Raw genomic sequence first — 17,700 nt, forward strand, 5'->3', positions numbered from 1 at the left:
ACCTGAAAGGGGGTTCCAAAGAGGATGGCTCTAGACTGTTCTCAATGGTAGCAGATGACAGAACGAGGAGTAATGGTCTCAAGCTGCAGTGGGGGAGGTTTAGATTGGATATTAGGAAAAACTTTTTCACTAAGAGGGTGGTGAAACACTGGAATGCGTTACCTAGGGAGGTGGTAGAATCTCCTTCCTTAGAGGTTTTTAAGGTCAGGCTTGACAAAGCCCTGGCTGGGATGATTTAACTGGGAATTGGTCCTGCTTCGAGCAGGGGGTTGGACTAGATGACCTTCTGGGGTCCCTTCCAACCCTTATATTCTATGATTCTATGATTTGATGAGAGACTATAAATGGCTCCTGATCAAAGATGGCATAAAGCTTTGTAAATGCATACCACCCCTATCTGACCTGGACGGTTCTGTCTTGGGTAATTAAATACTAATTAGGAATTGTACTTAGGTGGGAATTGAGAATTAAGTACTAATACCCTTATAGCAAAGGCTATGTTCCAATCTTGTAAAGGGATTCTTGTGGGCAGACTTTACACCTGTTCAGATCCCTTTGCAGAAATGTATAACTTCTTAAAATGTAAAACTTCTTAAAAATGCAGAATACATAATTCATCCAACACAAAGACCACACAAGAGGTGTCCTGGGAATGTTGGATATTTTTATATTAACTAATCCCCCAAACTGCAATGGTGGAGGAGAAATAGAAGTGAAGAGACATCCTGTGCTTTACTTAGGAAACTGAACAATTCTGGTCTGGTCTAAGATCAGGATCCTATCCATGAAGTTAAAGTTATGCAAAAAGACATCTGTATTAGCTGTCTCTGAAATTAACAAAGAACAGATATATACCTAATTGAGATAACAGACTTGAGCTGAAATTAAATTAAACAGGAAATAGGGAGACTAAAGAAGCATTTTCATAGCAAGATAAAATCTCATTGAAAACCGATGGCCAAATCCAAATTACGGAAGGATACTTTGTCTTTAGCAGTGACATTATGCATGCCTGAGCATATGCTATTTCTTTTTATGAAACTGTTACATCTTTAAGTCAATTACAAGGAAATGTCCTGGACAGGTGTTACAGCAGAAAGAGATGAAAGAGCAATACTGAGCAAAATCACTTTACCGTAGGTTAACAATAGAAATAGTATGCAGAAATTGGTACAGACAGATACATTTGGAAAGCAGATTCGAGATAAATAGTAGTATTTATAAATATTGCATTGAATCTAGAAAGTTGATCTTGTTTTGTTAAAATGCTAATAATTTTCTTAGAAAACTTACACAATATTTGTTGTAAAATAAAATTTTTACACTATGTTGTAAAATAATATTTTTAAGTGGGATGCAACAAGCAAAACAATCTAACTGCTAAGATCAAATAACATGAGGGAGCTACAGGTGTAATAAATAAATAAATTCTGACTTTCATAACTATCTGGGTAAACAAAAGATGAGAGAAGAAAGGCAGACAATTTTTGGATATGTTCACTATGCACAGTTAATCTGGGCTCTTATCAGAGTTTTAGCCTCAAGCTTGCTCCCATCCATACAGAAAAGCCTGTGACCTAGGTCTGGAGGTGCTTTAAGCCCATGCTAGCTTATCCAGCTGGAGATGTGGGTTAGAACATGGGATCTCCAAGCTGCTCACTTTGTACTGAGGACAGGCTTATCACTCAAGTGCCTTCCCACATTCTCCCCTGAAGGGCAGGCGAGTTCTCCCACAACTTGACACAACTGACTAGAAAAGAATCCTAGAGCGTCCTTGCACAAAGAACCAAAGGATATGCCCCCAACGTGGGCAGGTGCACAAACTTTGAGGACACAGTGACACAAGAATGGCTTTGCTATAGGGGGACACACACCCAGGTGAGGCTAAACCCAGGTGCCAATAATGTGGGTTAACTGTGCAATGTAGACACGGGCTTTGTCAGTATCACTGCTAAAACCACCATTTGTTCTTGTACTCAGAACCTTTACCTTTGTGCCAGGTCTCTCCATATTCACCACCTCCTCTGATGTTAGCCACAGCTAGAACACCACCCAGATGCCTCACAAAAATAAGTCTTGATACACTGAAGGAGAAAAACAGAAAGCTAGTAGATTACTTTTGATTTCCTGCCCCCCAATGTCTCTCTCTTCTCCCCCCTCTCCCCGCAATGCTGTGTGTATGTTAGATGCAGGAGAGAGTCTGGCATAACGTATGTGACAACATAAAGGGTTAAATCCTCCCTCTGTGCCAAGCCCGAGTAGCCAGACTTGTCTCAGTAGTGTTCCATGGGGATACTACTGTAAGTCTACGTAAAGAAAGCAAAGCTACTCCAATCTTCCTCCTATAGCTCTCCTCAAGGGCAGCGGCCAGCAGATCTATGTAACCACAGATCCACTGGCGATGCCTCTGTTCCTTGACAGTCTCCCAACTCTTCAGTTTGGGGAGCTAGGCTCTGCAGCACTTATGCCCCCCATATAGACTCTCTAAACTCTTCCTCCACTGTGTCTAGAGCCATCTGTTACTTCAGAAAAGCAACCTATTTGTTAACCAAAGAACAAGAGCAAAGATGTTAAAGGCTAAAAGTGAAGGCCACCATTTGGTCTGGCTTTGTTTAGGAATTGTAGATATCTGAATAGGCGTTAAATTTGTATTTAATATTGCTTGCCTCTGACACTTACAAGGCTGTATTTGCAGAAGAGATCATGTTCTTACATCAAATGTTTGTACCAGTGGTTATACATTTGAGTTCTTGACAACACAAAACTATTTTATACTGAACAATGTAAGTAAACAAAAGAACATTAAAATCTAAATTTCAGTAGCTGACCTTGCTGGTATTTTCTGAGGTTGGATGAAAGCTAATATAATATAAAAATATCTCAATATTAAATTACTAAGATATTAGTGTCATTAATATATTTTAAAAAGAGTTTGAATTAAAAGTCACTTCAATCATATTTGACAATCAAAAAGAAAGCAGGCCTCCCATCAATTGAGGCAAAAGCTTAATGTAGCCAGAGCTATAGGTGGCAAACCAGGAGTACACCAAGGAGAATAGTAAAACATGGGAATTAACCCCAACCAGATTTCCCCCCTTAGGCAAGTCCATACCTACATGAATCAGTCTTAACAGCTCACATAAGAAAGAATTGGGTCTTTATGTCTTTAAGTCCTGATGCCACTTATGAGACTCATTCAAAAATATTTCTGAAAAGTCATTTCCCATGCATTTGCTGTCAAATGCTTCCTAAAGAAGCACAATTATTCTTGTGAACTCACCTACCAAGTTACTTTGTTAATTACAGAAAAGACTATAATGTTACAGTGTGTCCATAAGTCTGTAGTTACAAAGAGAAGCAGTATTTTCACAGCTCTAAAAACAATTAACACCTGCTGGTGACTTCTCTTGCACAGTACGTACAGGGGTAAACTTTGGGGGGGGGGGGTACCTTGTAGAAGGGGAATTGAGAAGAGGCTCCTGTAGTTTCATCATCCACCCAAAGGATAAATCCTCTACAATAGGCTTGTTATCTACAGCCATCAGCTCACCTAGGGCAATGTGAATTCTCTTTTTTGTTGCAAATCAATTTTCAAGGCTTAGGTCTCTGATGTCCTGGTCAGAGACTAGATTTATATTCTAGACATATACTGTGTACAGGGTCACAGTGCACTGTTTTGCCAAACTGTAGAGTGACTAATTTCTAGAGGTTGAGATAGTTCATGTGGAATAGCCTGACACTAGACTGATCCAAGAGATTGAAAAACCACAATCAATTTTTGGTTTCAGAGTAACAGCCGTGTTAGTCTGTATTCGCAAAAAGAAAAGGAGTACTTGTGGCACCTTAGAGACTAACCAATTTATTTGAGCATGAGCTTTCGTGAGCTACAGCTCACTTCATCGGATGCATCCGATGAAGTGAGCTGTAGCTCACGAAAGCTCATGCTCAAATAAATTGGTTAGTCTCTAAGGTGCCACAAGTACTCCTTTTCTTTTAATCAATTTTTGGTGGATTATAGTCACAGAAAGAAGAACTCCTAGATTTTATTGTATTTCTTCTCAGTCCTTGTATCCCAAACAAAATCAAAAGGGATGTCTTTATGTCCAAACCTGCTTGATTGGTCACTTAGCATTCAAAAGCAGCCTATCACAGGATATAGCTGATTGAGCATGGGATCACTAACTCAATATATGTTATTCACAGCTATTTAAAAAACTCAAACCAAAACAAACACCACCCTCTCCCCCACCTCCCCCAAGCAATTTCTGAATACTTCACTATCAATGCCTTTTTCTGTACAACTCAAATCCAAACTGAGAATTCATCCCATGACAAAAGTATACAAACACTGGAACTTTAACAGAGCAGTTATTGTGATTCAAATGTTCAAAAAGCATCTAAGTTATTCAGCATTAGCTTTTCTGTCAATTGCCCTTGGTATACAAAGGCTTAGGTCCTATTCACTTTCAGTGATACATAGGCTCCTAAGTTGCTTAGAAATTTTGAACATTTTATCACATGTGCATAGAACAACTTCACTGTAAGTGGATATTTATTAGGGGAAAGACACAGCCACAGCCTATAGGAGGGAGACTGTAAGGAATTCTGCTCCAGGGAGGCAAAATGTTTCCAAGAACTCTTGGATGCACAGACTCTGCATGTCTGAGATGATATTCTTTTGAGGGATGCAACTTACTCTCTCTCCTGTGCAGCGGGCCAATGTGTTGGGAGACAGGAAGAAAAAGCCATGGACTTGCCTTCTCCCTACTTCCTTTGGGGGGCTGTGCGCTGTAGAGATAGTAGGGCAGGAGCAGCTCCTGTGCTTCGCAGAACACAGTGGCTGCTATTTTGCCTGACCCTTATGTGTGCTCTGAAAGGAGTCTTTATGCCCTTCCTCCACACTATGCTCTTGCTTAAGGGCCTGGCAGAATTTGGCCCTGTAACAGGAACACCAATTTAGATTTATGGCTTACTTCACAATCAACGTTTCAGTATACACTAGAAACTGGTTCTACTGTACCTACAAAGGCACATACAGAGCAACAGGGTAAAACATGGCACTTCCTTCAGGATGGTGTGCAGAATCTGAGGTATTACTGGTGGGTTTTCAATAATATTTTCACAGAAGCTTTGCCAAGCCCACACTGAATGCCACCAATTTTACCACACCTTTTAACTGTGGTGTTGCTATACAGACTATGAAGGCTGTATAATTGATGACAATGCTACAGCATGTATTCTACTAGAGTTGGTTCTAAATCCAGCTGCTCAGTCCAGAGAGAGAGAAATAAAAAATGCATGCTTATATCCAAAAATAAAGTACTACTCTAACTGGGTTAATGACTTTGGTCTGCTATTACTTATTTGTATTTATTTCTGGATCTACTGACCTAAACTCTTTACATTTTAAGGAAACTACAACAGCATAGAGTGAGCAGTTACCATAGTAACAGATGCAGTTCCCTTTTTGGGTAGGATACATTTAAAAAAGATTGCTAATAACAAAATACAATGCCAATGTACACAATGTAGCTACTGCCCAAAGCACCAGGCCAAATAGCCAGGGCATCGCTCGACCAGGTAGCTTAATAAGGGTTTTCCTGGTTGAAAATGCAACGGGGCTAGGAGAGACCGAGTGGAAACTGTGTGTTGAAGGGAGCAAGCCTGCAAGAGTTGTGAGTGTGTGACTGAAGGGTAGCACAGAGACAGAGATTCTTGGGCATAGTTTGCTGGAGTGACCTGCTAACATTTGTTTCTACTGCGGTCAGGAAAAAGGATATTCATGTACATTTTTTATTAACTAACAAGATTGCATCAAGAATATTTCTGAATCTCATTATAATTTCTCATTCAAAAAGAAACAAACCTACAAGGCTAGCTCCTCAGGCTTAAGAGGCAGTAATACAAAACACTAGCTGGGTGACATCTTACTTAACTGAACAAAGGGTAATGGAAAAAACAGAGTCCCCAGGAAGAAAAGAAGAAACTGGAATAACTTGGATTTGTGATAAGCTGCAGGAGCACTGAGATCAAACAAAAATCTGGAGTATTTATCTTCACAAAAATACCCCTTCTGTTTTAGACAAAAGGACTGTTATTCAGTGGAGACCAGAAATAATAATAATAAAAAAAGTAGAAAACTATGATGAATTTTTCATTAAATTTAGTTTTATTTCTGTATATACCTTAGGCAAGGGCTATGTAGTACTACAATCTCCAACGTATTTTGTGCAAAGGAGCTGAGTTTTGTTTTACTGTTAAATCGTTGTAGTGTAATTTCACTCTCTCAACCCAGCCTGTTTGTGTGTCTCATCCACCTGTCGTGTCCTGACATACAGACTGTAAACTCTCCTTTGTTATTGTGTGGACAACCCCTACTATAACAGGCCTCTGGTCCTTGATTGACGTTCTTAAGCACCACCACAATGTAAATAATAAATAATCTTGTGAGGTCTTGTGAATCGGATTCTCTGTGAATAATTAAAATCATTATGATATGTTTATCAATTTACTCTATAGGAAACACATACTCTGCATCACAAGCTGAAGTCAGTGATATGTTTTTAGTGGAGGAGGAAGGATATATTTGCAGGGTGATACTCACCTAACACAATGACCTATTTATTTCCATCATTTATCAATAACTCTCTCCATATATAAAATCTGTAAGTGGCCTGGAACCTAAAACTGTTTTCTCTGTGACATGTAGTCACAGTTGTGGTCAGCAGAGGCACCTAAGGTGAATCTCCTCATTCAGTATGACAAAGTGAATGGCTGGCATTCTCCATGACCTTTGGAACTCACTTCCTCCCCAACTCCGTAACAACCAGATTTTTTTTAGTTTCCAGGGTGCACTTTATAAGGTCACTCCTTTCCTCCTTTGCCCATGAGGAGCTAGATATTGGGAAGGGCTGGTAGTAGTGATGTAAGGTTCTAGTGTGGGACTGTGTGTGGGTTAATTAATTTCTATTATATTAACATTGTTACTGGGTATTTTATTTGATCTGGGGGAATTGGTGGGTCTCTTTAATTAGTGTATTCTTAAAACATTGTCAAAAATGCCTAGAGCATTAGGCAGGCATGCGTACTGTACACTGTGAGACTCTAAGTTAAATATATCCAGCATTTGGTTTTTATCTCCCCCACTCCACCTCCCTTCCCCAATATATACAGCACATCACATCCTACTAGAAACTAATAAATCACTGGTTGAACCTTCTTTACATAAATATTTTAAAAAACTATTTAGTGTATGTAATTCTGTTTTATACAAACCACCGGAAATTAAAAATGTAGCTTCTGGAAGACAGCTGAAAAGAGCATTCAGATAATCTCATGATACATCATAAGAGTACGGTCCATTATTACACAATGTATTTGATATGAAGGACCAGAAAACTGTAAATGCTATCTGACAATATATTAAGAATGAGGTCTGCAAAGGATTTCATGAGATTTGCAAACTTTAATGCAAGAATTATAGCAGGCAGCAAATTGCTGTAGCTCTTAATATTGCATGTAAATTTAACAGGACAGTTTAATAATAGATTATTTTTGTGACAAGATGCAAACCTACTGTCCGAAGAATCTTCCTTTATCCTGTACTTGCAATTTATTTATTTTTTCTATGAAATTGTGTCTAGCAGGCTTTGCTTTGTACTGAAAGCTGTAAAATAATCCCAGTGTCATATCTTGGCAAGCTTACAATAAGAGTTCACTTGCTGGTGAAATAAACATTGCTTCCCTTTTACAAGATTATTAATGGGTCAAGTAGGCTGCTGTTTGTGGCTCATGAACTATAGAATAGATTGGAAGTCCTGTTTTAAACTTACCACTTTTGATCTCTGATGCATTGATTTGCATGAAAAGAAACCCTCCTACACGTTTATTCTCTGTTCTCCACATGTTGATATTTTACCGAGCAGGAAAGATACGTTCTAAGGTCCCAGTTCAGCAAATTACTTAAACACAATTTATTTTAAACCCATAAGCAATCCCACTGAGTGCAATGAGAAAACCACTCAGGAAGTGAATCCATACACCAATGGTTAGGGTGCTAGCCAGGCAATCAGGAGAATTGGGATTTGACTCCCTGCTCTGCCACAGACTTTGTGTGATCTCAAGCAAGTCACCTGTCTCCCTCTGCAAAATGGGAATAATAGCACTTCCCTGTCTCATAAGGGTGTGACAAAAACAAACATATTGAATATTGTGAGGTATGCTTAATAATATTGGGTTCCTAGCTGGGCCTCTTGCTCTCTCTCTCTTTTTTAAAATAAGACAGTTCATGCTAGGCTGATATTTTCTTTATTATATCAATATTAATTCATTTATAACAGATTCAAGTGAACAGCATTTCCTGCATATTTTTAAAGATTCCAGAAATTAGCTAACGTCTCAGTTAAAAATAGTGTACCAGAATTGTTTAAGGAAGCTATAGACAGTATCCGTGAAGGAAAATTTGTACCAGTAGCTTGTGCTGACAGTTCTTGCCTTCCTACACATATTGCCATATTTTATTAAAAGCTAGTTTGTACTTTTATTATGTTACAGTGATCATCTTTTATTTTTTGATTGATAAGGAATATTCCCACTGACAAGCTTCTGGGACCATGTGCATCCATTTATGGACTTAGCACTAGGAAAAGCTTTTTCAGTAGCTGGTACATCATTAGTTTAAAGGAAGTGAAGAGCTGCAAATGTTTTTAAGGAAAACACAGACTGGACACATCCTGTAATTTCTGTCTCCCTCTCCCCCTCCCCCCGGATGATGAGACAATTGGTCCTGTTTACAAAGGCACAAAAAACTCCCATAGAATTGCCATACTGAATCAGACCCAAAGTTCATCCAGAAACCTGTCTTTAAAAGTGGCCAGCACCAGATACTTTAGAGGAAGATGCTGGAACAGTAGCTGTCAAAAATGTCCGTCTTACCTGTAGCTTGGAGTAATAGATATGTTGAAACCCCCATAACCATACAAGAAAGCAGGATGAGAACCATCCAATTTAATTCCCTTCTTGTGGACAATAAACATTGGGATCTTGGTACCATCTTTGCTGGGGTAGAAAACCTAGGACAACACAGAGGAAAGAGATTTGAAATACTGTTAGTGCTGGGAACTATTTGAGAACTCACAAGTCACAAGTAGTTATTTCTACACTTTTATTTTATACAGATACAAGCCTGGGAACTGTCGAACTGTAGCCTTTTCCCTGTATTTAATAGTTTATTACTGCAAAAATAGAGAAAGGCCATTGCTATCATCATCCACAAGGTGTGTGAAATGGCTTCTCCCTAACTTCACTGACAGTTTTAAAAAATATGTACTAAAATAAGACCAAACACCTTATTATGATTCTGCTACCTTTACTCACTCCGAATAGTACTTACTCAAAAGACTAATGGTCATTGAAAACTTTATGAAAGGAATATGATAAGCTACACAGACAAACAGGAAAGACGGTAATAAGAAAGATAAATTACCATTTAAGATAAAATATATATTTTTAAAATACTAGAACTAGACATTCACACAAGAAGGAAAGCAGGGTAACGGAGAGGCAGGAGAAGGAAGCTTGTGACAAATGCCGTTGACCAGTGTCATTGACATCGATGAATTTAATGCTTCAGCAATTCCCCAAAAGATTGAGTAGGCAATTAGAGCTATCAGAAGCTGACAAATAATTCTTTTAAGAATTATATCTCAAAATTCCAGAGACTGTTGCTGCACTAGCAGCAGGAGAAACTGATAAGCTTATGGTAAAGATTTAGTGATAGCCCATTACGGACTAGGTTAGTTCTAGATAACTGGAGGCTTCATGAACCATATGAGTATTTAAACAAGGATCATAAAATAAAATAAAAATGCAGCCCTGTATGGGCGTGACCCTGATTACTGAAGTCAACTGGAGTTTGGGACCTAAAAGCACAATTTTAACCGTTAGAGACAGACTGCAGCATTTTAAAAATCCATGGTAACATATCTAGGAATATTTATGTTTGAAAAACATCATGTTTTATTTATTTTTATTGTGGATATTATTGGGTTGGCCCACGGTTGTTCCATCATTAGTCACAACAGCATTATTACATTTGTATTAACATCATTTTTCACCAATTAGAAGAAGAGTCACTTTCACATCATATTTTAGGCAAAAAAGAGTGATCTTTGACCAGTCTAAGAGTTTCTTTGTAGTAATGCTAAACTTTTACAGTAATGAAATCACTGAGATGGAAAGAGACTACTGAAAATTTTTTAAATGTACAATCTAGTAAGGGACACACACACACACCAACATACATCTGGATTTCAGACAAAGCATTTACACTTGCCCTTAGAACTGACTGACCTTGCAAGGTTAAAAAAAATAATAGGAAACTATTATAACAAATTCAAATTGGTTTGGGAATACAAACCAGAGAGGGTTATTAAAGAATCACAAATGTCAAGACTGTGGTGCGTGAAAGGGCTGAAGTGGTGAAATAGGTGGGATGTGACAAAATGGCCAGCATGCAACCCATTGTTTGCTTTGTACTGTACATACCTAACTATGAATAATAGGATGATGCTGTATAGTCTGGTGGGAAAGAACTCGGCAGAAAATACAGAATAGAGGAACAAAACAAATCTAAAGTAATTTGACTAGGTAAGGTTAATGGACTGAAAAATGGCTTATGCTATTCAGTGGAGTAAGAAAGAACAGGAGGATATTAAATAACCGTGGATGTTACAATCTCACAAAATTTTAATACAGAAGACAAACCATGAAGAATTCTTAAGATTTATGAATAATGTACTGAAACCAAGGACAAGACATTTGGCAGAAATATAAAAATATAAATAGAAATAGCAATCTACATCCAGAAATGAAAGCCTCATCTCTAAAGGGCTTCTCTTCACTTACAGTAGTGCAGCAGAACCGCTGAGCACTTAGTGAAGACGTTACCTGTGCTGACAGGAGCTTGTCCCATTGGCACTCCACCTCCCCAAGAGGCAGTAGCTTTGTTGACGGGAGAAGCCCTCCATTGACATAGCAAAGTTTATGCCGATGGTTAGATCAGATTTTCCACATCCCTGAGTGCCACAGTTATACCGACAAAGTTTGTACTGTAGAACAGAGCTACGAAAGCTCCTGGGACTACTACACAGGGTCCAGGACTGAAGCCAGGTGCCCAGGAGTCAGTTTATCCAATCCTGTCTGGCTTATTTTCTTCCGCGGGGGTGGGGGTGGTTTGAGAGTGGGAGAAAGAGGAGCTGAGTCAGTGCTGCCTGAACTGTGCAGAGGGGTGGAACTGTATTCTGCTCACAGAGTCAGCCAAGCTCTCCAACAAGACACTCAAGGGCTTGAAGCAGGAGACACAGACCCTTCCTTTTGCCCCTGGGTTTTCTCAGCCTAACTCTCTCCCTTAAGCCTGCAGGGGTACCAGCTGCTGCAAACACCTCAAAAGGGGAAGCACAGCTGAGGGGACAATCACCCCTAAAATCCATGCAGTCCTGGGACAGAGCTGGGGATCAGACAAAATTACAAAGCTGAGCTGTTACTCAGATATCTTAAATTGTTTGGAATTTCCTTCAGTAAAGCTCTGCAGCAGGGAGGCCTTGCTAAGCCGCCAGCGGTCGTGGAGGCAGAAAAATCCTGGAGGGAAATTTAGGAAATGGGGTATTTCGCTGCTATCATTGACTGTCCTGTCTGAATCTTCCCCCAAGCTGCAAACAGGCTAAAAGTACCATTGTAATGGATTTTTGGACAAGGATTTTGTGGCTACAATGATCCTGCTAAATCTGGGGGTAAAGCTGGAGGTATCTCATCCTTAAACTGATGGTGCTGATTCAACTCACAAGAGCACAGATATTCCAAGGCAGTGGCTTTGTATTAAGCCATTCACTTCAGTGTGAATGAGTATTACAACACATACCATATGGTTGCACACTATTCTGAAATCCACCAAATAGCTTAGCTCATTTTATGTTGTTAGTGGCAAGCAGAGCCCTGTGTTTTTTGCAAATGTGAAATAACATGAAATAAAACAAAAAACAATGATTAAAACAACATATGATGAAAAACTCACTCTGGAGCAGCAGCAGCTCCTGCCTCTAGATCCCTGCTCTGGGCATAGAATCTCAGGGTTGGAAGGAACCTCAGGAGGTCATCTAGTCCAACCTCCTGCTCAAAGCAGGACCAATGCCCAATTACATCAGCCCAGCCACGGCTTTGTCAAGCCTGACCTTAAAAACCTCTAAGGAAGGAGATTCCACCACCTCCCTAGGTAACGCATTCCAGTGCGTCACCACTCTCCTAGTGAAAAAGTTTTTCCTAATATCCAACCTAAACATCCCCCACTGCAACTTGAGACCATTACATCTTGTTCTGTCATCTGCCACCGAGAATAGTCTAGATTCGTTCTCTTTGGGACCCCCTTTCAGGTAGTTGAAAGCAGCTATCAAATCGCCCCGCATTCTTCTCTTCTGCAGACTAAACAATCCCAGTTCCCTCAGCCTCTCCTCATAAGTCATGTGCTCCAGTCCCCTAATCATTTTAGTTGCCCTCCACTGGACTCTCTCCAATTTGTACACATCCTTTCTGTGTGTGTGTGTGTGGGGCTGGGGGGGCAGGTGGGCAAAAGTGGACACAGTACTCCAGATGAGGCCTCACCAATGCCAAATAGAGGAGAATGATCACTTCCCTTGATCTGCTGGCAATGCTCCTACTTCTACAGCCCAAAATGCCATTAGCCTTTTTGGCAACAAGGTCACACTGTTGACTCATATCCAGCTTCTTGTCCACTTGTCCACTCTAGGTCCTTTTCTGCAGAACTGCTGCCTAGCCACTGGGTCCTAGTCTGTAGCAGTGCATGGGATTCTTCCATCCTAAGTGTATGACTTTGCACTTCTCCTTGTTGAACCTCATCAGATTTCTTTTGGCCCAATCCTCTCATTTGTCTACGTCCCTCTGTATCCTATCCCTACCCTCCAGCATATCTACCTCTCCTCCCAGTTTAGTGTCATCTGCAAACTTTGCTGAGGGTGCAATCTACGCCATCCTCCAGATCATTAATGAAGATATTGAACAAAACCGGCCCCAGGACTGAGCTTTGGGGCACTCTGCTTGATACCGGCTGCCAACTAGACATGGAGCCATTGATCATTACCCCTTGAGCCTGACGATTTAGCCAGCTTTCTATCCACCTTATAGTCCATTCATCCAGCTCATACTTTAACTTACTGGCAAGGAATAACACATCCACTGCTTTCCCCTCATCCACAGAGCCAGTTATCTCATCACAGAAGGCAGTTAGGTTAGTCAGGCATGACTTGCCCTTGGTAAATCCATGCTGATTGTTCCCGATCACTTTTCTCTCCTCTAAGTGCTGAAAAATTGATTCCTTGAGGACCTGCTCCATGATTTTTCCAGGGACTGAGCTGAGGCTGACTGGCCTGTAGTTCCCAGGATCCTCCTTCTTCCCTTTTTTAAAGATGGGATTACAGTGTGGCTCAGGTCTGGCCTGGCCACCCCTCTGTCATGATGATGGGAGGGCAGCCGCTCCAAATCTGAGCGAGTGTCATTGTGACCTGACACATTGGGCTGCAGTGCCGCTCAGGACCTGCCCCCTCCCATTGGGGGTGTGTGTGGGGGTGTTGGATAAAATGATATAACAAGAAATTCAGAAAAAATAAAATGCAAAATTATAAAAAAAAAATAAAAATAATTTTATGGCTCTCTAGTAATAAGTTGTACCCATCCCTTCCCTCCAGCTCCCCTAGCTAAGGGATTCAAAGGTTCTAAGTTGCTGTGTATCATATTCATTATGAGCTTTCCCAGCTGCTGCAAACTGGCTTTGAGCATACCTTTGTATCAAAGCATACCTTTGTAGCTTTTGACACGGTCTCCCACAGTATTCTTGTCAGCAAGTTAAGGAAGTATGGGCAGGAAGAATGCACTATAAGGTGGGTAGAAAGCTGGCTAGATTGTCGGGCTCAATGGGCAGTTATCAATGGCTCCATGTCTAGTTGGCAGCCGGTATCAAGTGGAGTGCCCCAAGGGTCGGTCCTGGGGCCAGTTTTGTTCAATATCTTCATAAATGATCTGGAGGATGGTGTGGATTGCACTCTCAGCAAATTTGCGGATGATACTAAACTGGGAGGAGTGGTAGATACGCTGGAGGGGAGGGATGGGATACAGAAGGACCTAGACAAATTGGAGGATTGGGCCAAAAGAAATCTGATGAGGTTCAATAAGGATAAGTGCAGGGTCCTGCACTTAGGACGGAAGAACCCAATGCACAGCTACAGACTAGGGACCGAATGGCTAGGCAGCAGTTCTGCGGAAAAGGACCTAGGGGTGACAGTGGATGAGAAGCTGGATATGAGTCAGCAGTGTGCCCTTGTTGCCAAGAAGGCCAATGGCATTTTGGGATGTATAAGTAGGGGCATAGCGAGCAGATCGAGGGACGTAATCGTTCCCCTCTATTCGACATTGGTGAGGCCTCATCTGGAGTACTGTGTCCAGTTTTGGGCCCCACACTTCAAGAAGGATGTGGATAAATTGGAGAGAGTCCAGCGAAGGGCAACAAAAATGATTAGGGGTCTGGAACACATGAGTTATGAGGAGAGGCTGAGGGAGCTGGGATTGTTTAGCCTGCAGAAGAGAAGAATGCGGGGGGATTTGATAGCTGCTTTCAACTACCTGAAAGGGGGTTCCAAAGAGGATGGCTCTAGACTGTTCTCAATGGTAGCAGATGACAGAACGAGGAGTAATGGTCTCAAGCTGCAGTGGGGGAGGTTTAGATTGGATATTAGGAAAAACTTTTTCACTAAGAGGGTGGTGAAACACTGGAATGCGTTACCTAGGGAGGTGGTAGAATCTCCTTCCTTAGAGGTTTTTAAGGTCAGGCTTGACAAAGCCCTGGCTGGGATGATTTAACTGGGAATTGGTCCTGCTTCGAGCAGGGGGTTGGACTAGATGACCTTCTGGGGTCCCTTCCAACCCTTATATTCTATGATTCTATGATCAGTTTGGCTGACTTACCTTTAAGATGTCAACTGTCTCCACAGACTAAGGAATAAGATCAAGCCCTCCACTATAACCTTGTGCTATTCATTACTGCCAAGTTCTGTGCAGCTTCACCTGCGACATTTTATGAAAATCACTTAATGAGCTGATGGGCACCATGAGGGAAACTCAAGGATCTGCTCACTCAGCAGATGCCATACCTGCCCCATGTGATGTGGCAGAAAGGCAGAACAGCTGGCAAACGTCTGCTGCCTTCCCACACCTCAGCCACATACACGGGCATTCTGCTGACATGTGGGAATGCATGCCTGGGCAAACAAATGTGGGAATGTCGTGCAAAATTGGTCATATTTGGCAGTCTTGGCTATTGTACTTCCCACCAGGGTAGTAGCTGACCATTGAGTGCCATCCTTGACTTCGGAATTTTCTGACAAAAAAACCCCCCAAAAAACAAAAACAGGTTAAACTTATTGGAAAAATGTTCATGAGAAGTTGGATGAGCCAGGACATTGGTAATGGGAGATAGAACCTCTTAAGCTTTTGATGGCAGCTTCAAATCAAGTCTCAGCTTGGTAGAGATCAAATGTTGCTACCATCCAATTGCTGCTCAGTAGACTATATCACGGGTTCTCAGTTTTTCACAGTATGTACCAAATCTTAACAGATTTTCTTGAGGACCACTTCCCTTTCAATTGCACAGACTATCTCCCCTTCCATTTCTGATTGCATATTACGGTAGCAACTACACACATTACTAACTTGTAAAAGTAATATCAGGTAAGTATTTAATGTATTTCAGCTGTCTTTTTTTTTAAATTTAGCAGCTGGAAACAAAGAGTACCAATACCAGAGAACCAGCTGGCTCTCTGCAGACCACCCATAAGAGCTCTGACATACAAGCTGAAAATCACTGATCTTTATGAACTGAGTCTAATGATGTCTGTTCCCAAGCAGACAAGTGTCCATATCACAAAAACTACCTTTCTGAGAATGCCAAAGGATGGTATGAACCTGAAAGCTGAGCTTCATGCACTCTCTCTCACTCCTATGGTTTGTCTACACACTAACATAATTAAAACCCAGCTATGTTGTTTTAGTGTAATGCCTTTTGCTATTTCAGTGCAAGTCTGCCTGTGGACACTCTTACTTAGCATTAAGCCTGTCCTATTTTGATTTAAATAAAAACCAAATTTAGCCAAATTGATATAAGACATTCTTAATTCAAAACAAGAGCATTCACACAAAGACTTGCACCAAAACAACAAAAAGCGTAACCTAAAACCAGTTATTTTAATGTATTTTAGTTCCCAGAAGTGCCCCACTAGATTAGATTTGAGACATGTTGGTGTGGCAGTTTGCACTGTTTCTACCTATGCTGTATTTGTTCTATTGATAAATAGAAGATTTAAATCACCAGGAATGCAATCAGGTTTGTTCTAACAAGCATGTAGTGTTTCTAAAAGGATTTTTAATTTCCATTTTATTGGTGATGATGCTTGTAATTAATCCACATTTCTAAAATTTAAACAAATTTGGTTTAAAAATCCTTCTTAGGAGTGCATCTCCAGTTAGCAGCTGTCCTAAACCTTTCAGCTAGTGACAATTTAACTTAAGAAGTTATTCTGCATGGCTGAGTTTTTTAGCATAATTATTTACAGCTTCTATTCTAATTAAAACAAAAAAGAAACAAAAGCAGAATGACATTTGTTACACGGCTTCCTTTTTTCAATCTTTCTGCTTTCAAAGGAAAGTGAGACACCCTCATGTCTATGACACCACACTGAACACTAAACAGGAGTTATTTTTACAGCTTTCTGATGAGCCCCAACAGAAATATGATCCTTTCCAACACATGGTATTTAGTAAGTATCTTTATCACGAGCACTAGCTGCAAAGTGAAATACAAAGCCTTCATGGCATCTCACTTAAAAAAAACCCGACAATTTTTGTTTCATCAGGGCTAAGCAAATACAAGTAATTTCACAAATGAAACAAACAAATAAAGCATACCTCCAGGAACTTTGCCTCTGGGAAATTTACAAAAGTTTTCTTTAATTTACTATTCCATTTCATATTATATATTACTTGTGAAATTTAGGGACAAAGCTTTACATCGTTTTTGCCCATCTTAAAATGACGTTTCTAGCTATTGGCATGACCATAGCAGTCACCCATGAAACATGCACCAGCAATCACTAGAAAGTTATAAAGCTATCAAAAGGGTTTTGGTTTATTTGTTCGTTTGGGGTGGGGTTTTTGCGGGGGGGGGGGGGGGGGAGGGAGATGCTTATTTTAAGAACTCCCAGGAGTTAAAGTATTTCAGTTTAGATAAAATTGCTTGGGCAGAGACCAGTATCAAGAGGTTCAGGGGAAACGCTTCCCAAAAACTTCATCAACTGACTCCAATGGAGCTACACCAATTTCTACCAGCTGAGGATCTGGCCCTCCAAATTTTTCCACCAAGTGACTGCTGTTGACAGATCAGTTACTTTCCCTTGACAGTAATTTCCCTGCCCCTTTCTAAACATGTGCTTTTCTAACAACTGTCTGAAGACTGATTTAAGAGGGGGTTTTTATCATTATCATCAGTGAAGATTAAACACTTTAAATAAAAAGACAACAAAGGAAAAACAGCACATCAAGGTGACATTGCTGTTCAGAATTTAAAAGTGTTTCACTCCAACTATC

General features: G+C 40.5%; 1 protein-coding gene across 3 annotated transcripts in view; it reads right to left on the reverse strand.

Annotated features, from left to right (window-relative positions):
• PREP (prolyl endopeptidase) overlaps positions 1–17,700 on the reverse strand; it is a 172,318-nt gene that overhangs the window by 15,171 nt on the left and 139,447 nt on the right. For 2 of the 3 annotated variants that reach the window (XM_048844907.2, XM_048844909.2), the window contains exons 11-12: positions 8,935–9,071; positions 1,990–2,105 (exon numbers count right to left, since the gene is read on the reverse strand). In XM_048844907.2, the coding sequence (XP_048700864.2) occupies positions 1,990–2,105; positions 8,935–9,071 (253 nt within the window). The remainder of the gene's footprint in view (positions 1–1,989; positions 2,106–8,934; positions 9,072–17,700) is intronic. The other variant, XM_048844908.2, reaches the window with a different exon arrangement.

The sequence above is a fragment of the Caretta caretta genome, chromosome 3 (genome assembly GCF_965140235.1).
Source record: "Caretta caretta isolate rCarCar2 chromosome 3, rCarCar1.hap1, whole genome shotgun sequence".
Taxonomy (NCBI): domain Eukaryota; kingdom Metazoa; phylum Chordata; order Testudines; family Cheloniidae; genus Caretta; species Caretta caretta.